Source organism: Sycon ciliatum, chromosome 8 (assembly GCF_964019385.1).
Source record: "Sycon ciliatum chromosome 8, ocSycCili1.1, whole genome shotgun sequence".
NCBI lineage: Eukaryota > Metazoa > Porifera > Calcarea > Leucosolenida > Sycettidae > Sycon > Sycon ciliatum.
Genome location: NC_088650.1, coordinates 4,701,651 through 4,721,494, shown reverse-complemented (window position 1 = coordinate 4,721,494; position 19,844 = coordinate 4,701,651). Strand labels below are relative to the sequence as shown.

The 19,844-nt window shown below is 46.6% G+C and overlaps 2 protein-coding genes across 3 annotated transcripts; one reads left to right on the top strand and one right to left on the bottom strand.

The window, feature by feature from the left end:
* The first annotated feature begins 595 nt into the window (after positions 1–595).
* Positions 596–7,290, top strand: LOC135822854 (uncharacterized). 2 transcript variants are annotated; one of them, XM_065335690.1, is made up of 5 exons: positions 596–992; positions 1,117–1,173; positions 2,543–2,880; positions 4,041–4,436; positions 5,568–7,290. In XM_065335690.1, the coding sequence occupies exons 1-5, from the start codon at positions 907–909 to the stop codon at positions 6,440–6,442; spliced, it is 1,752 nt and encodes a 583-aa protein (XP_065191762.1). In that variant the 5' UTR covers positions 596–906; the 3' UTR covers positions 6,443–7,290. The 2 variants fall into 2 exon arrangements, with proteins under 2 accessions (XP_065191762.1, XP_065191764.1); XM_065335692.1 differs by lacking the exon at positions 1,117–1,173.
* Positions 7,291–7,830: 540 nt separating this feature from the next.
* On the bottom strand, positions 7,831–16,223 carry LOC135822855 (plasmanylethanolamine desaturase 1-like). Its single transcript, XM_065335693.1, has 5 exons — positions 15,591–16,223; positions 13,298–13,417; positions 12,185–12,276; positions 11,191–11,466; positions 7,831–8,758 (listed from the first exon to the last, which is right to left on the bottom strand). Exons 1-5 carry the CDS (start codon positions 15,742–15,744, stop codon positions 8,555–8,557), a joined length of 846 nt encoding a protein of 281 aa, XP_065191765.1. The 5' UTR covers positions 15,745–16,223; the 3' UTR covers positions 7,831–8,554.
* Positions 16,224–19,844: the final 3,621 nt, after the last annotated feature.

Sequence of the window (19,844 nt, the reverse complement as noted above, 5' to 3'; positions counted from 1 at the left end):
TACATCTGTCCATTTCCGTTCTGATCTGACTCTCGTTGGGTCGTAGTGCTGCAGATTCCAATGTTGTGGTCATGTGACCCATGTTGCATAGCCACATGGTAAGCCTATGCCGGCTATGGGTCGACTATGACCAGCCACATGCACAGAAGTACTGCGTTGCATGTACGATGATCTTCCTGCCCATTCGCACATGCATAATGATATGCCACACTTGATTTATCGTGTGTAAGAAATATCGGAAATAAGAATAGAAAGTCGTTTTTCAAACACCCACGCTATAACCGATACCTACTGTACATGACTCGAGTGACACACAACCACTGATGATATGATAGACTAGTCACCAGAAGACGTTCTACGACGAGCGAGCGCAGGTACATGAACCGTCAAGAGCAGGGCTAGGGATCTAGGGAGTAGTAAAAATGCCACTCCCTGCTCCAGAGTACACGATGGTCAATGACAATCATGTACATTGTACTGTATTTGGATACTTACGGGTTCAAAGTCTAGGTCAAAGTTCAACTCCGGAGGGCTAGCATGCTGTTCAATCGAAATAAATCCATCAAAAACTTCCATTCCAACAATCCAAACCTCCCTTGGCCTTCTACAAGGCGATTGCTGTTCACTCCTACAGCCTTCGATCGGAGTTATTCTCTATTACTTGAGGTACGAGCACAGCGACCAGTGATTGTTGCAGGAGAGAATTGATACTCCAGTCAGGAACTTCCGGAAGATTTTTTGCACGAGCAACTGTGAATAAATTAGTAGGTCCTTCTTGGTTTGAACGTTCTTGCGGATTGCAAAGTCGTGTGCTTGGATGGAAGTTTCGTCAACTGAGGTGAACAGTGAGAGTCAAGAGGAAGTTTGCTAGAAAACAACCCGGAAGGAAATCTCAGAAAATTCGCCATGTTCAACAGATCTCAAGGAGGAAAAAGAGGAGAGGAAAATCGGGCAGCGAGCAGGAAAAGCTCAGGCTTCAACCTTTTCATGGAGTAAGTATTTAGATAGCTAGTCGCTGTATTTCAGTAAGTGATGAATATTCAACCGTTTACCCTTCAACGAAATGGCCACAGTCACAGTGGTTTGTAACATCTCTATCGTGCATTGTGGCTACAGAACTCCGCGTGGTACTGCGAGGATTCGTCCCGAAGAGACGCCGTTGCAGACGGCCATGTAAGCGATAAAGGAATATTTTGATTTGTGAAGTGGTTGAGTGCATGAACACTGCGTGCATTGTCTGTCACTGTTATCTACTGTTGTGGACATGGAAATCCGGTCGCACGTCTAGCGGTCCCAGGGTGCTGGCCATGCAGCCGTGGGTAAGCGGTACACACATGCATTTTATGCGCTGCAGCGCGCTGGTCGCATCGGATCAACATGTGCCCTGCACGGCATCATTCTGTACGCGCTGTGGGCGCCGGCCCCGATCAATCGACCGGATTTCCATGTCCGCGACAGTACATGTATCCGAGACATGCAAGTAGGATGTTGCCACTCATGATAGTGGCTCAAGATCCCCCCCCCCCCCCCCCCCCCCCCTCCGTACCGCTGTACGTCCATGTCTTGCACGGGGAAAGTGGTGTTTTGCGCTTGAAGACTCTGGGTACATTGGTACCGGATATGACAGAACACATTTTATGAATAGTATGACTGTAAAGCTGAATAAAACTGCAAAGTGCCGTGCATCCAGTCGTTCCATGCAAAACACCCATAACTGAAAGTGACCCCAAACTAAATATTCCAGGGTGTGCTTTTTTTTTGCTAAACGGAATACCCTCTCAGACCCATGCCAACAACTTGCTGATGCTGAGGTACACAGATACACATGCAGTCGCCCAGTTTCAAAGCTTCAAACATAACTCTGACAGCTTCACCAAAGCCACACAGTGCTTGATTCCGCCAAAACAGAGGAAATATGACGAGACATACCCCCTTCCGGAATGGAAAAAAGGACATACTATCCTTCCTAAGCAAAGTTGAGTCCCGGGGCCCAACCAATAAGCCACACATGTGCTGTATGTCAAAATGCTCGGAACTATGTATTGCGCTCAGAAATGTACATGGCTAGTATCATCAAACCCGGTTTCCTGCGCCCCATACAGCCTACACCTCCTCGCTGTCAACATAAACGTACCTGTCATCTGTAAAGGTGTACAAAACACCAAAGGTATGTAGTACATGAGGTCGGTTCTATGGAGACATGCTGAGAATTCCGTTATACACGAGTTGTACGTCCTATCAAATTGCATCGCATCTGTGCACATGCGCTATAATCATGGTAGGAAATCCTAGGAAATCCTTGGAAATCCTAGGAAATCCTAGAGTCAAAAAATGATCATGCTAACCAGACGTGCATCTTACCCGGGTACATTCTCTCTTACCCGGGTACATTCTCTCTTACCCGGGTACATTCTCTCTTACCCGGGTACATTCTCTCTTACCCGGGTACATTCTCTCTTACCTGGGTACATTCTCTCTTACCCGGATACATACCATGTGAGTTCCACATATCCTATTAACTTTGCCAATGCGTTGACTGCAGACAGGATCGACTCTTGAGAAACTCCGACTCTGCCACGCGTCATAATCTACAGTCTTCCATGAGAACGAGCGCTATGTCCAGGCTACTATTTGCCAAAGACGATGTCCGCCCACAGTCCAGTGCAACTAGGAGAACTTCTCACGGGTCATCGCTGCCGTCCACTTCTGGTCACGGCCAGTCTTCGGGAACACCAGCATTACACCAAAGACCAGCAGGGCACTTACCATCAGCAAATGGACAGCCAGTTTGGAGTGGAGAGACACCCAGCAGGAGACCATACGACCATGAAGCACAGCTGGAGCATTACAAGAAGATGGCGCTGAAAGTGCAACGCGCAAGTAAGTATGTCAGCTACAGTTCCACAAGCTTATTTTATAGGGCAATGCAGAAATTATAAAATGTTAAAACAATGCCCACCTTGTTTGTATGGGTGTTGTTAACATTAATGATTGTGTTGTTTTCCTGTGTGATGACAGTCCTCAAACAGTCTTCGTCTAGTCGCGTGTATGTGTGATATGAGCATGCGCGATGTTGTAGTCGAGAGTCCTTTGTCAGTCTTCTTGTTCGGGTCTTTGAGTGTAGTCTGCTTTTCCGTCATGTCGTAGTCCTTGGTTTCCGTCATGTCAATATAACAATGTAAACAAACTACGTAGTCTTGTACTTTGTGTCCTGCGTCCCGGGGAACGGAATGGCTGTGATTCCGTTACAGGATGCTCTGGTAATGAGCAATGGGCTCCTTGTAAATAGTGGAGTTGACGTCTGTTTCTTTCTCAGTTGAAGATAGCTGCATCGCAATAGATGTGTTTCAAGCTGTTTGTGAAACTGACTGCGAGCCAGCGATGACAGAAGAGTTGCTTTATTAGCCATAGGGAGTAGGGCGAGTGCCACATGACCAGAGTTCATGCACTGACAGCTTTTAAAATAGCATAGCAAAGGATGTTGAATAAATAGGAAACGAGCTGTTGCTAATGCATCGTACCTCCGAAACTAGAGATGCATGCACTTGTACGTGTATATATGTGTGTGTGTGTGTGTGTGTGTGTGTGTGTGTGTGTGTGTGTGTGTGTGTGTGTGTGTGTGTGTGTGTGTGTGTGTGCGTGTGTGTGTGTATGTGTGCACGCACGTACATATGTGTGTGTGTGTCGTCTGTGTGTGTGTGGAGGGGGGGGGGGAGAATAGATGAGTGTTTCTGTAGCAAATTCTACATCATGATGAGTTGGCTTTTTCTGTGAATTAATGTTGTTCTATGGTAAAAAAGGAGGAGGACAAAATGTTACGAGTTATGACTAACTGTCCACCAACGAAACCAGATCATATGCATATAGATCATTATAGTTTTGTGCCATTTTGTCGCACTCGCTGCATGACTGTATATGATCTGGTTACGTTGGCGGACATTTAGCCATAACTCGTCGCAGTTTGTCCTTCTCCTTTTTTTTTACATAATTAAACTGGCTCACCATCCGAGTTCAATGTGGTTCTGGTTTTCCTTGCACAGAGAACAGGCAGCAGAAACAGTCCAAACTGTTCAAAATGATGGAGGATTCAACAGGCCATAAATCGACAGCCAGATCAAATCCAACCCACTACAATGATGTAGCACAGAGAATGCAATCCACAACCTCAAGCAGGCCATGGTTCGCCCAGAAATATCAAGAAGCGGCGGGGCAACGGAAGGAAAATGTGGCGAAAGGGCCACCAGCCAGCACTGGAATCCCACAAAGTATAGCAAACAGCAGGTCTTCTCTTGCCAGCAGGCAGTCAAGCAGTCTTCACAAGCAGCAACATGCCCAGCAGAAGAACGGATCGGTTGCGGCCCAAACTGGGCAGATGCCCAGCGCCAGGACACCTAGTGACACGCTTCTCGAAATGATGAGAGGGACTGTCAAAGAACGTAAGTCCCTCACATTATTTCTGCTGTGTAGGGAAAAGACAGTTGCATCTTTCCCTCAAACTAATGAAAAAAGACAATAACAATGTAAATTTCTTCTAAGTATATGAGATGTAAGAAATGGTTTGCTCCCCACACCGGAGCTCGCGCTATTCCGCCGACTTTACTTGACACTTGACTGACTCACGACTGCCAGCCAGAGCACACGAGAAGTCCATCGAACCTTCGACTCGGCAAACCTGCAAGAAAGCACCACTCCCTGCTCAATACACAGTGTTTCGGGGAATTCACCCCTCATCAGTTGAGCTTGAGTAGGCTGAGGAAGATTGTGCCTGAAGAGCACCACTTATATAGTGCTCTCCAGGCACAAACATCACCAGGGATACAAACTTACAGAGACGCTCCGTTTCTTACAAATCATCGCCGAAGTCGCAACCACTACTTATATGAGATGTGCAGTGAAAATCAGATAAGCTGCCAGGATGGCTATTACTGTAGTACATACACCTTCCATGGCACCGACTTTCCCTCCATAAGACTACAAATAATAGGCGCTGTTACTGCTGTTACAATGGACCGTGGAAAAACAAACTTGAAGCACTGTACCTATCGTTTTGGTGGTCCCGCTGAGGATGGCCTCGGATAGCAGCATGGGATGAACTGACGTGTGAGTGGAGCTGTGACGGCTCCACCACTGCCCTGCCGGAATGTACCGCGATACATGGTACGCTGTACGCTTATCCTCGAAAATGATTATTTTTTTATCCGTTTGGCATGTTGGGTGTATAAACTGAGCCGGGTTGGAGGCTCGTGCGACCAACCCTGCATGCAATGTACTCGGATACCGGACATTTGCTTCCATTCCCTGCATGCCGAAGTACGTTACATCAAGGTTCTGACAGGACCTTCCATTGCACATTGGGGTCCCCTCACCCCACCATAAGGCACTGCAACTGCCGCCCCCGTACCTTTGAAAAAGGGCAATGTGACTTTTGTATGAGCTCTGAATTCCGTTAGAAAATCATTTGTCGGAGCTAGGGTCGCCTCACTGCTTTGAAGCCAGTCTTTATTATTCTTGACATCTCCCCCCCCCCCCCCCCTTCCTCCATTCTATCTCTTCTATTGCAAACGCAGATTACATAAAGCGCTACAGGCAACGTCGGCGGCGGCACACATGGGATTCCGATAGTGACTCGCATGCTGAAGAGGAGGACGAGGATGAAGAAAAGGATCTTGCCAAGCTGCTCAACATTGACCCAGACGAATGCGTGGACTACTCATCCCAGGAGTTGATAGCAATGTACAATGGCGAGGATATCGACACATGGAAGAAGAAACGTGAGAGCAGCGAGGAGGAGGAGGAAACAGAAGAGGAGGCCAACCAGGAACCCAGGGTAGAGAACTCGCCAACCAAGTCTCCAGCGCCAGAGCAGACGATCGCAAACGTCCCAGAAGAGATGGCCACAGCACCACAAGAGGCCAAGCTAAAAGAATATGATGATGGATTCAACAGTGAGGATTTGTGGGATGATGCCAATTGGTTTCCACTCACACCGCCATCTACCAGTGACAACAATCAAGCAACCACGGGAGTGCACATTTCAGTAAAAGCACCCGAGCTAGGTGTGGTGAGACACAGAGCCGACAACCCAGTAGTCAGCATTCCCACTCTGCCGGTGAGCAGTGACTCCGACCGCAGCAGATCACCACTGCTACACACTCACCATCATGATCGGGATCCTGCTAATCACTCTGTACAGAGCTGTGCAAGCCATCGCACAGCTCATGCCGAGATCATGAATACTCAGTCACCACCAGATTCACCTGACAATGTCCCACCATCGCCACCCGGACCACACGAGCTGCCCGTGTGTTCCCCAAGCACAGGCCCCCCAGAACGGTCCCGACTGACAGAGGATGAAGTCATGTATCATGCTATACAGATGCACAACCATGCCATTGGACTTCCGAGTAGCAATGGTGGGTGGCCATGGGAAGTGGAGCCGTGATGCACTATAGTGGCAATGCAGTGCTGCGAAGTGGAGCCGTGATGCGTTAGTGGTAAAGCAGCGCTGCGAAGTGGAGCCGTGATACGCTAGTGGTAATGTAGTGCTGCTGCTGCATGCGCTGCGCCCAACCAGTACGTGTTAGTAGGTTCTAGCACACAAGCAGAACTACCGGTATTTTCCACAGTGTGAGCTACTCGTCAGTGTGGCACTAATCAACACAGACAGACTTGGCATAGCTGCCTGCATAGGACACACATGTACTGGCCAAAACCGTTGCTATAGTTCTGCCGCCCGTGTGGGTAGCAATGCACACACTCTCACCCTCAGAACTAACACTCCATGGTCTAAGTTTTCAACATTTTTGTTTTTCTGTGACAAGCATACACACAACACTCTCACCACCATGCACGCAACGCCTTTGCTTTACTCCTAGACAATCGCGCACATGCGTTGTAAGCTAGCAACTCTGAGTATACAGGTCACTGCTTAGAGTGTTCACATCTATCTAGTACATGTACTAGCGCTCCTATAGGTATTAGTACATCATTGTATAGTCGTCGCCCTAGCCCCCACCCCCCCCCCCCCCCCCCATGACATAGAATCTTAGAGTGGCCTATAGTAATTATTATCATATTAACCATGGAAAAAGAAGATACTCCTTGCAACAAATAATTTTAAAAGCACACGTGGAGACACAAGACGACTAAAAAATGGGTATTAAGACGAGTAAGACACATAACACCAAATACGTGATGTAGTACAAGTAGGTCCGAGATAACGAGAGAGCTTGGAAGCTCAGGGCCCTACGCTATGCTTTTTTGCCTTGATGACCTATTCTTAAAAATACTCCTTTTTTTAAGACATAACCTGGGATTCGAACCCGCACTATCGCGCGCCCTACATGCATCCCCCGATACACTTCGCATACATACTAATTCTTCCAAGTTGCTTCACGTTATGATCTTGCATTTGAAAGCCCTATTTGAATATGCATTGTGGCCAGCCGTCTTTGATGGTACGGTACGGGATAGGTACGGGACAGGTACGATTGAGGGTAATACGACACCGTCTACCGCCTTGATGACGGCAAAAAAAGCATAGGGATGTTATAAATTTTTCAATTCTCCTATTTTTTTTTTTCAGGCATATCCTGGGATTCGAACCCGCACTATCGCCCTACATGCATTCCCCCATACACTTCGCATTCATACCTATTCTTCCAAGTTGCTTCACGTTATGATCTTGCGTTTGAAAGCCCTATTCGAATATTGCGGCCAGCTGTATGTGGCCAGCTGTGTTTGATGGTACGGTACGGTACGGGGCAAATACGGGATAGCGCCAGGCGTGACACAAACACACAAACAAACACACAAATACCAAATTAAAGCTGTGTGGACCCTGGCTAGCGCCAGACGTTACTGAAGTAACGTCTTCTGCATAGCTACGGGAATAATATTATTACTCTAAACAACCGTACTCTGTATGATGTACGAGCTAAAAATAGTGATTTAGAAATTTCAGAATAGCAAGTGAACTTCACAACCCTCCAATAGATATTCAATTCTCTTAGCAATATCGTCAAACCAAAGCTATTTCACTTTGGGAAGGGTATTCTATAATTTGAAAAATACGAAACGCTGTGATGCGAAACCAACAGCACTATCTTGACAAACAGCATGACCGGACATACCAAGCACTATACTATTGTACTCGAAAAGAAAATATGAATTCAAGAAGCGACAGTCCGGTCAGGCACACAGCGACATGTTTGGAAGATGAGCCAAACATGCGAGATACAAGATCTACTCAAAGGACCTAACTTCAGCATACTGAGCACTGCTTCAGCAGCTGTTGGAAATTTTCTGCATCAGATCTATCTGCAACTTACTTTTGTGGACAACCGTTGACGGATGGGTTGCCCCATGCACAGGTACCGCTCTAGCTCTAACAAACACAGGCAAACATTGTTCACGCAAATAAATACTCGTTCGCATACCCACAGGCAGTCGTCAAAATGATGAATAAGTACTTTTTTAACAGTTACAACAGCAAAATAGCACAGCACGGGCCATTTGGTCTTTTGGTTAAACGGAGCACATCTTGCGCTAGGCATTACTTTGGCTTGCTAGCCCATGATAGGTCGTCCTCCCGGGCACGGTATCCAGTGGTCAACTGAATACCAGCCTCGATGGCCGTCCAGAAACCAATGTACTCCAGCGGGTGGTTCAGCCAGCCGGTGGTGATACAGAAGTATGTGGCGTGCGGCGCCACGTGGTGCACCTTGTGGTGCTTCTTCGGCAAGATCACGTGATAATCCTGAGAATTAGAAATGACACATGAGAGACAGCAAGAGAGCATGCCATAATAAATAGGCGTCGTGCTTATACCCTTTGCAACACCCATCTACCATGAGCTCGTAATGAAGGTCGTACTTGTGTTGGAGCGTGTATGCGTGCTTCTAAAATTTCAACGTGACCCACACAGCATGCCCAGACAGACACTTGTAGTGGAGAAAAAGTCACATTTTGCCTCTCCGGAGTGAAGAGTGGAGTGGGCCTTCTGGTGGTTTTGCATATCGGTTCAAAATTGTTCACAATCAGTTCCCCATAATTCTAATTGTGACATGGCAAAGGGTAGTATTTTCCCAGATCACTCCAATTGCAAGCCCTGAGTTTAAGATATAGAGACTTTGCTACGATATCCGTAGGAATATTTCAAAGTGTATTGGACCAGCCGGGCACTTTTACTAGAAACTGTGCCAGCAATGGAGCTCGGCTTCTCTTACAACAGAGCAAGTATGGCATGTGACGATAAACCAGGCTAACAAGCCGCATTCCTTCCCATCTCCCTTAGTCTGCCCATGGAGTTCGATTTCAGAGCAGGTCTTGAAAGTGAAGTCAGAAGTCATGTGAAGACAACTTGCGACTTCTGGATCCGCTCTGCCCATAGCGAAGTACAGTGTGTGGTGGGGTAGGCCCCTCGTGGCGCACGCCGGTGTGAATATGTCTGTAGCAGGAGTGAGTCCCTGACCGGGAGGGCAGAGTCCAGTCACTACAGGTTGATGTGTCACCCTGATGTAAAGGGAACTTGAACCACCCCAACGTGTATGTATCCATACAACAACTGAATCGAAATAGATCCAAAACTACAGTTAGAGTTGCCATCACTCCGGACCGTCAGGCGAAATAGCACGTCATAGTACATTTGAGATCAGCGGGAAGAAGATGACGACGTCCACTAATATAGTATCTGTGCACACGAATCTGCTGTGTGTGTGACTCTGTGTGTCAGCTATGATATCATCTTCTGTGGTTCCATGCCTAGCATGTACGTCTGAACCATCCTGCAAAGTTTGAATGACGTAGGTTGAGCGATCGCTCCGCGAAACATACTTTTTGAAATTCTCTTCATAGTACATCTTCCACCATTGAAATTTCGAATTTCTTCAAAAAAAGTGCTGAGAGGGGTGCCTTGCAACCTCGATATGGCTTGTTCCAGGCATGCTTTGGAGCCATCTTCTGTTGAAGTAGTGGCGGGGATCTGCCCTGCAACTGCTACAACAAAAAATGATTCGATCTGAGAAAGGGTGAGACCGCGAATCTCGGTTGAATATTGAGTATTTCAAGCCTTTTCACGACGAAGATGGAGTTCTTTTTGGAGATGGACGTCGCGGCAAAGGACATGGTGTCCGACTTCTGGCGTATGGTGAAGCCAGGGATCATTTGTCCAGCCAGTCAGGTCGGCAGCCTAACCGTCGGTAAGCTTGTGTCTGGATCCCGTTCTGCTCGATGTGGTAGATCACAAACAATTTGATATCGCACAAATTGATCTCAGCATCGTGCGTACGGTATTTTATATTCAGAAAATCCCAAAGTGTCTCTGTGTGGCCGTCCTATGCCACGAGAAACTCCAATCAGGCTCCTATGTCCTCTGCCTTCATGATTGGATGTCCACTTCGTTTGAACAACGAACACAACAATCGAGGACGGCTTTGCAATGAAAAATACAGCTAAACTGGAGCTGAAAAAAAGAAGAAAAAACGTGCTCAGGATGAGACTCGAGTACACGCATACTCTCCCAGCCGGTGAAACGCAAATTTTTGTGAAAAATGCGTGTCGCCGACTGACCAGTAATTTCGCCTGACGTGGATGACGTTTAGCACTTTCAAGCCCTATTGTCTGATCACAGTCTAAAAGTGTATGTAAGCCTTGCTTGATACTCCTCCGTGTGCTATGCTGTCATCATCATCATGCCCAATCAGTCTATTGGTTTGTACTATAGTCAAACACGCACTCTGCTGCTGATCAAGGGGTTCATATTGTGTGCATGCCTCCTAGGTGTGATATCCTGTGGACTGGGCAACACTCGCATACCCATGTCATGTGTTGTACTGCTCCTATGCTGCAGACCTGTAGAAATACCAGAACCACTGCCGCTGCTGCTGTCTTCACTAACACAAAGGTTAAGCTAAAGGTTTCATCGGTGAAAGCCGCCATGATAGCGTGTCTACAACACACCTAAAGATATGCGTAGAGCGATGTGTCACTAGCGAGCAAGCCCAGCTCCCAGACATTACCCCCCCCCCTCCCCAACCCTCCCCCAACCCCATCACTAGTGGATAGCATCCATGAGTTCAATCTGAAGAAATCCCCCCCCCCCCCCCCCGCCCTCTCCCCCGCACACACCCTCCCCGGACCCCCACCACTAGTGGATAGCGTCCATGGACTACCTGTAGACACCCCACTCACCTGCAGGACTTCCACCCACTTGGGCACTTCGCCGTAGGTGTGCGACCACTTGTGAAACTGGTTGGTGAACGCCACGAAGAACGCCAGCCAGCTCAGCAGGACGAACAGGTGGTAGCGCGGCTGGATGATGTCATCGTCGTACAGCGCAAAGTTATAGCACATGAAGCCGAGTACTGGCACCATGGTCATGCAGCTGTCCGCGTTGCACTCAATGACGTCATGACGCGTAATGGCCGTTGGGTCAACATGGTGCTCTCGGAACGAGCGGATGAATGCCTACGGACAACACAAGGAAGGGCAGGGAGGGGGTCGAAACCATGACAACAGAGTTTCAAACAGCTGCTAACATGCTCAATACATGATGTGCAACTATGCACCTGACTAAGAGAGAAATAATCTCCCAAGAGTGTGAAACTGTGCATACGGGGTTTCAGAAGGCGAAAACTCACATCACGCGTTTCAGGTACACTCTGTATTCCGTACAAGGAAGGCCAGAGTGCGCGCAGTCCGAATATCGGACGTGATCATGCTGCTGAATTTCATAAGCTGAGTAGGTTTCTGTCAGGGGAAAGCTGTTTTTTCTACGCCACTGCTCGCTAACTTTGAAATTGGCCAGGAGTGTACACCATGTGATGTGAGTTTTCACTGTCGACGGACCCCTCAGAAAGGATACCAGAGTTTCACCATCCTTTCAGCTTACACAGGGAGAGAGAGAGAGAGAGAGAGAGAGAGAGTTTTCGGAATGGTCGCCTGCATGTCTCGGCCCATAAATGCGGGTATCTTTTAAGATACCCGCATAACGTTTCTACCGCCTCCGAAGTTGGGAGAGTTTAGAGAGCCTATTTGGTAATTTTCAAGGTACAAGTCCTAAACCAGCACTTTTCCGGTTTGTCGCAGATTCTCGAAATTTTCTGAATTTTGTTCTGAATTCTCTCAGAAAAAAATGCACTTCTTTTAAAAAGAATGCCGGCCTTATCCTTTCGCAAAGCATTACCTTTCCAAATACGGGCATGTTGACAGACCCATAGGAGTCACAGAGCCAGTGTACGACACCGCTGAGGAAGTCAGCCGCCAGGATGCCACCAACTGCAAAAGAGGAGCAGCCGCACACACCGTGTTACAGGTCACACTAAAGTGAAGTGAACATTCAACAAACAAATACCAAGTACATTGTTTCTCTTACACTCATCTAACAGCCAAGTAAACACATACACACACACACACACACACCTCAGACCTCAGACATGCCCATCGCGGGAGCGATGATAGCGAACAGCTATGTTAGACATAGCAACTTGTGCTGGGATTACACCATTCAACAGCTTGCAAGGCTGATGAATTGACCGCCACTATTTTTAGCCCGGTATCCACCACACAGCTGTTTGAAGTGACTTTTTCTGGCCAGTGAATCCTTATTTTTCATTTTACACACACACACACACACGTGCGCACGCACACACACACACACACACAAGCACACACACACACACACACACACACACACACACACACACACACGCACGCACACACACACGCACGCACGCGCGCGCGCGCAAGAGCACGCAGCAGTACCGTAAAAGTCCGTAAATAAGTACCTGCCTGAAAGAAATACCCCCTTCATTCTTTTGGCTCTGTCTGTTGAAGTCAAGTCAAGCCCGATAAACATACTGCCCGAAATAAGTACCGGTGCGGTGCGCACATGCAGCACGTAGCATGTACATCGACATGAAAACGACTTCTCCACTACACACAAGTCAGATCCGAAAGTTGGTTCGTGCCCGAAAGTCAGTACCCGCCCGAAAGTTAGTACGGGTGAGGTCACTAAATTCGAAAGTAAATACGGACTTTTACGGTATTACAGTATTGATCCGTGACATCTTTTGAAGACGACTGAATGCATTCACTGTGCATGGCATACAGTGTGACAACAGCTTCAATGCATCCTGAATATGACGATAGTGATCTCAACTATTGTGACGATCAGCCATGTAGATTCACATAAAAGTCTCAACCGACAAACGTTCATGAACCGATTCAAACCTTAGCAACGTTGGGATGATGTGCTAGTGGCAAAACTAATATTGTTAATCGGAACAGCATAACTTACGCATGTATGTCAGGACCCAGATAGGGTTAGCCATTCTCCAATGATAACCAAGATAGCACAAGACGACCGCCTTAAGAAGCAGAAACGACGAGAGGCTAACAATTTCGAAGTTTCGCTTCCCTATGGGAACCGAACGAAACAGATTCCGGTACGCAAAACACGCATGCACAGGTACACACACACACACACACACACACACACACACACATGCACATACACATACATACATACACAACGGTACTTCATGGTGCATGCATTCTGATCGTTTTGTACCATGTAAAGTGTGGCATTGGAACTAGGTCGTTGCTTCCTGGTTTTCGTTACTTCAAAATGCCATGTGTTAGGGGAATGGGGATGACAATTCAGAATTTTGTTTATTATTGCATTGCAGTATAGAGCTTTTTCAAGGACAGACCAACAGTCACTTTTTGGGATCACATGCGAGGAAATTAGAATCACTGGTGAACAGGCGAAGCCCGGGTTACATTGAGTTTGTGCGGGAGTGGACGCGTGGAGGCGAAAGAAGCACTAGGATAATGCTGAACTTGATGTCCGACACTCGTGTTGACTTAGAGCAGCTGCTAGGAAGCCCTTCCATGGCTCGGGCGAAAAAGAACACTTGAAGCAGAATCGCTGGTGCAGACGAACCTTTCACATTTCATATACTTTTCAATGTGAGACCTGTTCACCACAATCTCGGGGCGAGTGCCGCTGACGTGACGGGCACGCTGTCGCGTCCTTGAAAAAGCTCCATACAGTCATGATTATTTTCTCTACAACGTATCTATCACATAAGGCATTTTTTGTGTGGTCCTCTAGATTAGGTTGTGGGGAGTGTTGACCTGCATGTGTAGAAGTTTAACAGTACGTATGTAGTTGATCACATTGCTGTATACAGATGCATGTACAGTCGTGGCAAGCGAAATCCGACACGTGCCATAGGGGACAGCGCCACAAACGGACATCAATGATGTAATGCACCGTACTAAAATTTGTACAATAGAGCCGTATGCATCCCAGACAGGTCGAAAGGTCACAGCATAGATACACACAGTTCACAGTCATCGTACTTGTACACATAAGGAGTATTGGTATCCAGTCTTTGCGTCATAATACCGTACGCATCTGAGGGGAACCCGGGGAGTCACGGGTACTCTCGGATCAAAAACAACGGTGCCCTGCCTTGCGCTTTTGTGAAGAGTACGCATGACATCAGAAGATCCGACTATGCTCGACCAATACCGTATGCAGAGCTGGATCAGGCATTGCACACTCTGGGGGGGGGGGGGGGGGGGGGGGGGGGGGGGTATGTACTCTTGATTGTATGTAACACAATACTCTACGTGTGCAGGGCTGTAGGGGCTGCACACTGCATGGTGCAGTGCTGCCAACCAACTGGGTCTGTTTTGCGTACTGTGACTTCTGATTATCCGTATTTTGCAGTGTTTTTCCGTACTACCAATGTACTGCCGTGTGCATTGCCTGTATTGTGCTTTTTTGACACCCACATGCTTGTCGGTGACTGGATTTGCTAGTGCAAAACATGTGTGACTTGTACCACAACATGATACGCTGTGTTACATGCAGTCGAAGCATGGTATGCACTCATTTTGGAACAGGGTTATTCATCGCTCAGCTTGCGCTTGCTATGCTTCTACGTACATATCGGTAACTGATCGATCCTCTTCAATTTTCCGTACCATTTTGCTCAAATTCCATACTGCCGACGAAGGAGTGATTTTCCGGACAAATACGGAAAAGTACGGAGGTTGGCAGCACTGTATTATTGGTGATGTCCCCGATCCCATATGACAAGTACAGTCGACCTACTCTTATAACGATAACCTCTACAACGAGATTACCCGTATAACGATATTTTTCTTACTCCAGGGTGCGACAGAGGTCTCGGCCATTGAAGAAAATGTTGCTGCGCTCTTTAGCCGACTAGACCCTCCTGCACACAACCAGCACTATGAAGAGTGTAAAAAATGAACAAATCCATGCATTATGACGCATGTGTATGAAATGAACCAGTTGCCCCTATATATACAATATTACCCTTATACCGGTAACAATAATATTTCTTGGTCTGACGCAAATATCGTTATAAGGGTAGGTCGACTGTACTTAGAAGTGTCAGATTTCGCTTGCCATGACAGTATTTAAAGCTGAAGAAAAAAACTCCTTTCTAAAACAATAAAGCCCCACCCCGCTAATCGTAAAGTCGTCATCCAGGGAGTACGGAGTACCTGTGTGCTGTATTCTCCGCATGTACATGTATGTGCGAACATACCTTGCGTATACGCCTCTTTCAACTCCGTCTTCGCACCCACTGCAGGAGCAGTGGACGCCGCATTGTCGTCCACGTTGGGCGAGGATGTCGCTTGCGTTGCGACCGTGTCACCTATGCTGCGCCGCACCACACCATCACTACTCTGGGAGGTCATCGCCAGTGCCAAGCGTTGTGATGAAGCCTTTGGAATTTTTTTTACGAGAGTGGCTTCCAGAAGCAATCGCTAAGCTATCTGCGAGCTAGTGCCAACGCTCCGCTACGCCTTGATCTTGCAGTAGAATTCCCTCCAATTGCCCCCTACCGGAGCTGAGTTGGGCAACGGTAATATTTTTCTATCCAATCCCAGCGCGCAGTAGGTAGCGATCCGCTCTTGCACACCACGACCTAGGCTTCCAGATCAAACGTGACTTCGTCCTTACTAGACTGACAGTGCAAAGAAAGCAACGCGATCGATTTGGGAAAAGTACCTGTTACGGACGTGAGTGGTGGAACAACTCCAAAGACTTTAAAGTGATCGTGAAAAGTTCTACATCTGCAGACCTGCCCGACTTGTTTCCAGCCGGCTGCGAGAAGACATCACTTCAACATCGCACTTCCACTGATCGATTTGTACAAACTGCGGTGCTACCGAGCTCACTCACGAGTCACTAGCACTGTCTGTTTTGCCTAGGCAGAGTGGCCAGATCATGGCAGATGATTAGCTATGCTAGCTGCAGTTGGCTATGCATATGACCTATGTCACGGTTGTTTCAACAGCATGGCGTGATCATGGTGATGCCTCCACTGACATGATTGTGAAGGTGACAGGTCACATAGAAAACTGCTGCTGTTAGCATGGTTAGTGTGTAGCTAGCTGTTGACCATGACTCGATCGCGAATATCGTACTGTGAAAACGGGGGCCTTCTGCAGTACTATAGTAAATACATCATCACTCCCTTAGTATTGACTCACATAGATTTTTGCCATACCTAAGCAGTCAAATATTCCTGCATATTTCACTCCTTAGGGCTATAATTATTGACTGCTTATTTGACTGCTTGGGGTTGCGCAGTTGAACGGTGCCTAGTGCAGCATGGTCACTGCATGAGTAGGTGGTGGTGCAACGGTTGTGCAATCATAAAACCGGGATTCATGAGGTTATCGTTCTGGAATTTGAAATACGGACTGTTTGTCGTGATAAATCTAATATTGACTTCGTACTTGGCCGGTAATTGGTCAGTATAGGAAATAAAAACCTCGTAAAAGACCTCGGCTTCGCCTCGGTCTTTTACTCGGCTTTTATTTCCTATACTGACCTCGTACTCAGTCAATATGAGATACGTATACTACTGAGAACGTTGACTTTATTTTGATAACAAACTGGGTGTACTATACTAGTACATGTACTTGAAGTAGTAGTACTAGTAAGTAGTACAATAGGGCCGTTCTCAAGTCAAGCAGTAGTCAATCGTAGTAGGGCATAGGGCCAGGGGTAGGCTATACTAGGCCTTGACAGATTATGCTAGCATAATTTTGCGCATAATTCCTACCAAAATCGAATAATCGCATAATTCGAGGCAAATTGCATACGAATCGCATAAAATTGGAATAATCCGCCTGTCCGCATCAAATTCCATACAGTTGTACAATCATCTTCTACAAGTACAAGTAGATGCACCAGGAAGTCGTAGGTTTACGACTCCCTTGATAACATGCCCAGTCCACTACAATCAGTGACCAGGTGACGTCCGTAACTAGGTCGGACGGGGCGTTGACCCCGTTGAACATTTGCTACTACATGTATACAGTACAACGCCCTCTACAAAAAAATTCCCCTGTTATTTTGCACAGAACCATTATACATGTACATTAGCAGCATATGTGAGCATAATGCGGCATAATAATTAGGCCTTGACAGATTATGCTAATATTTTCGTGAAATTATGCTTTTCGCATTGCTGAAAAAATTGCAGAATTATGCTATTTTTATGCTAAAAGTTATCATATTATGCCGCATTATGCTCACATATGCTGCTAATGTATAATGGTTCTGTGCAAAATAACAGGGGAATTTTTTTGTACAGGGCGCTGTACTGTAGTAGCAAAAGTTCAACGGGGTCAACGCACCGTCCGACCTAGCTACGACTGTCACTGATTGTAGTGGACTGGACATGTGCAGAAATAAATAAATAAAATAAATAAATGTTATCAAGGGAGTCGTAAGCCTACGACTCCCTGGTGCATCTACTTGTACTTGTACTGGTAGAACATGTACAACTGTATGGAATTTGATGCAAACAGGCGGATTATTCCAATTTTATGCGATTCGTATGCAATTTGTCTCGAATTATGCGATTATTCGATTTTGGTAGGAATTATGCGAAAAATTATGCTAGCATAATCCGTCAAGGCCTAATAATAATGATAACTTTTAGCATAAAAATAGCATAATTCTGCAATTTTTTCAGCAATGCGAAAAGCATAATTTCACGAAAATATTAGCATAATCGGTCAAGGCCTAGCCAGGGGCCATTCGAAAATACCGATATTAAATTTTTATAGAAACGAAACCCAGGGAGTCTGGCTTTTACGACTCCCTGACGAAAACTAGTCATTTCTCTTCGACCACCCTCCACCATTGTCGACCCCTCGAGCTCCCTGAGAACGGTGCCTAGTGCAGCATGGTCACTGCATGTGTCCACACATTATACAGACTGTGCAAAAATTATTATCTTTACGGATGGCCCCTAAAATGATTTTTTTCCACGTTGAAAATACTTTTTATTGAAACAAAGAAAAATGGTGGCACCTATGTACAGGGGATGGCCCACGCCTGGTATAAAGTAAACGTAAAAGAGAAAAAAAGAAAAAAGAAAAAGTAGTACAGCACACGGAGTCGCCGTGGTAAACAAAGAGAGAGAAGAAGAAAAAGTACATGATCACCAAAAACTCCTTACGTATTACGTAGACTCAGCGCTTTGTACCTGATACCGTATGCGTAGAGCAACTAGTACTGTAGATCTACATGTACATGTCGACTGTGATGGTAGGGCTAGATTGCCCATGTATGGCCCAGCACGAGCGCTAGGCTGTCATCACACTTGCACTACGTAAATCTGCAAACGTTAATTCGGAAGTATACCCTAAAATCAATTTTTCACCAGTTGTAGTCTTCAGGGTGCTGAGTCGAATGGTCTTGGTCCGAGGAAGCTGAGACGCTCCCTTCCTCCTTTATTCCCAATCGAACTCGCGCACTTCCACCGAAACTGGGTGACTGTATGCATATGGGCAGGTAATGCTAGCATTATGGCTGGCATTATAGTCCCTTTTTTCCAGGTGGCATAATGCTGGTATTATAACACCATTTCGCATGCAAAATGATTACAAGCATAATTTATTTATTTATTTATTCAACATTTTACGGCTTCCGATGGCAGCCAAATCGGGAAGATGTGGGTGATAGCCAACCATGGTAAAAAGAAGGAGAAGTTTATATACATGAAAAGGAAACAGCCGAAAAACTATATTGATTAATTGCCGGTTGACAACGGTGTCATGCATGAAGCTGGCTAGGTCCAGTTCCGAAAATCGTGCATCTGAACCCGTCCGGCTTCGTCCGGAGACTTGACGTTGCAAATCAACCTTCTCAGTGGATTGTTTCAGGCAGCATGCTCACTGCTGTTTAAGTTTTTTTTCTTCTACGCTTTGACCTTGATACAAGACGGCCTTCTTAAATCGACTTTTCCAACTTTCAAACTGGCATTATGGAGTAGTGTGAGCATTATAAGTGGCATTATATCCTCATATTATGAGCATTGGCTTTAGCATTATCGCAGCAAATAACTAGCATTACCCGCCCATACCTAGGTGACTGCACCCTACTAGATTAGGATTTGTATGCAAAAAGTCAATAAAAACGCCGTTTTGTTCTTATGAAAGCACGAATGACAGCGATTGGTCCATATGTTGTAGTCTTTTGGCCGTTGAGTCGACTGGTTTTGGTCCGAAAAGGCTGTGATACAGCGTTCGGCCCTTATTCCCAATCGAACACGGTTGAGTAAGCGGTCACGTGCTCATGCGTACACCAGTCACGTGGTTTTTTTAGTTGAACCTTGGTGTGAAAATTGTAGCCTGCAGGCACGGTGACCAGGCGACTGGTGTACGCATGAGCACATGCCCGCTTACTCAACCGTGCTCGATTGGGAATCTGGGCCGAACGCTGTATCACAGCCTTTTCGGACCAAAACCAGTCGACTCAGCGGCCAAAAGACTAC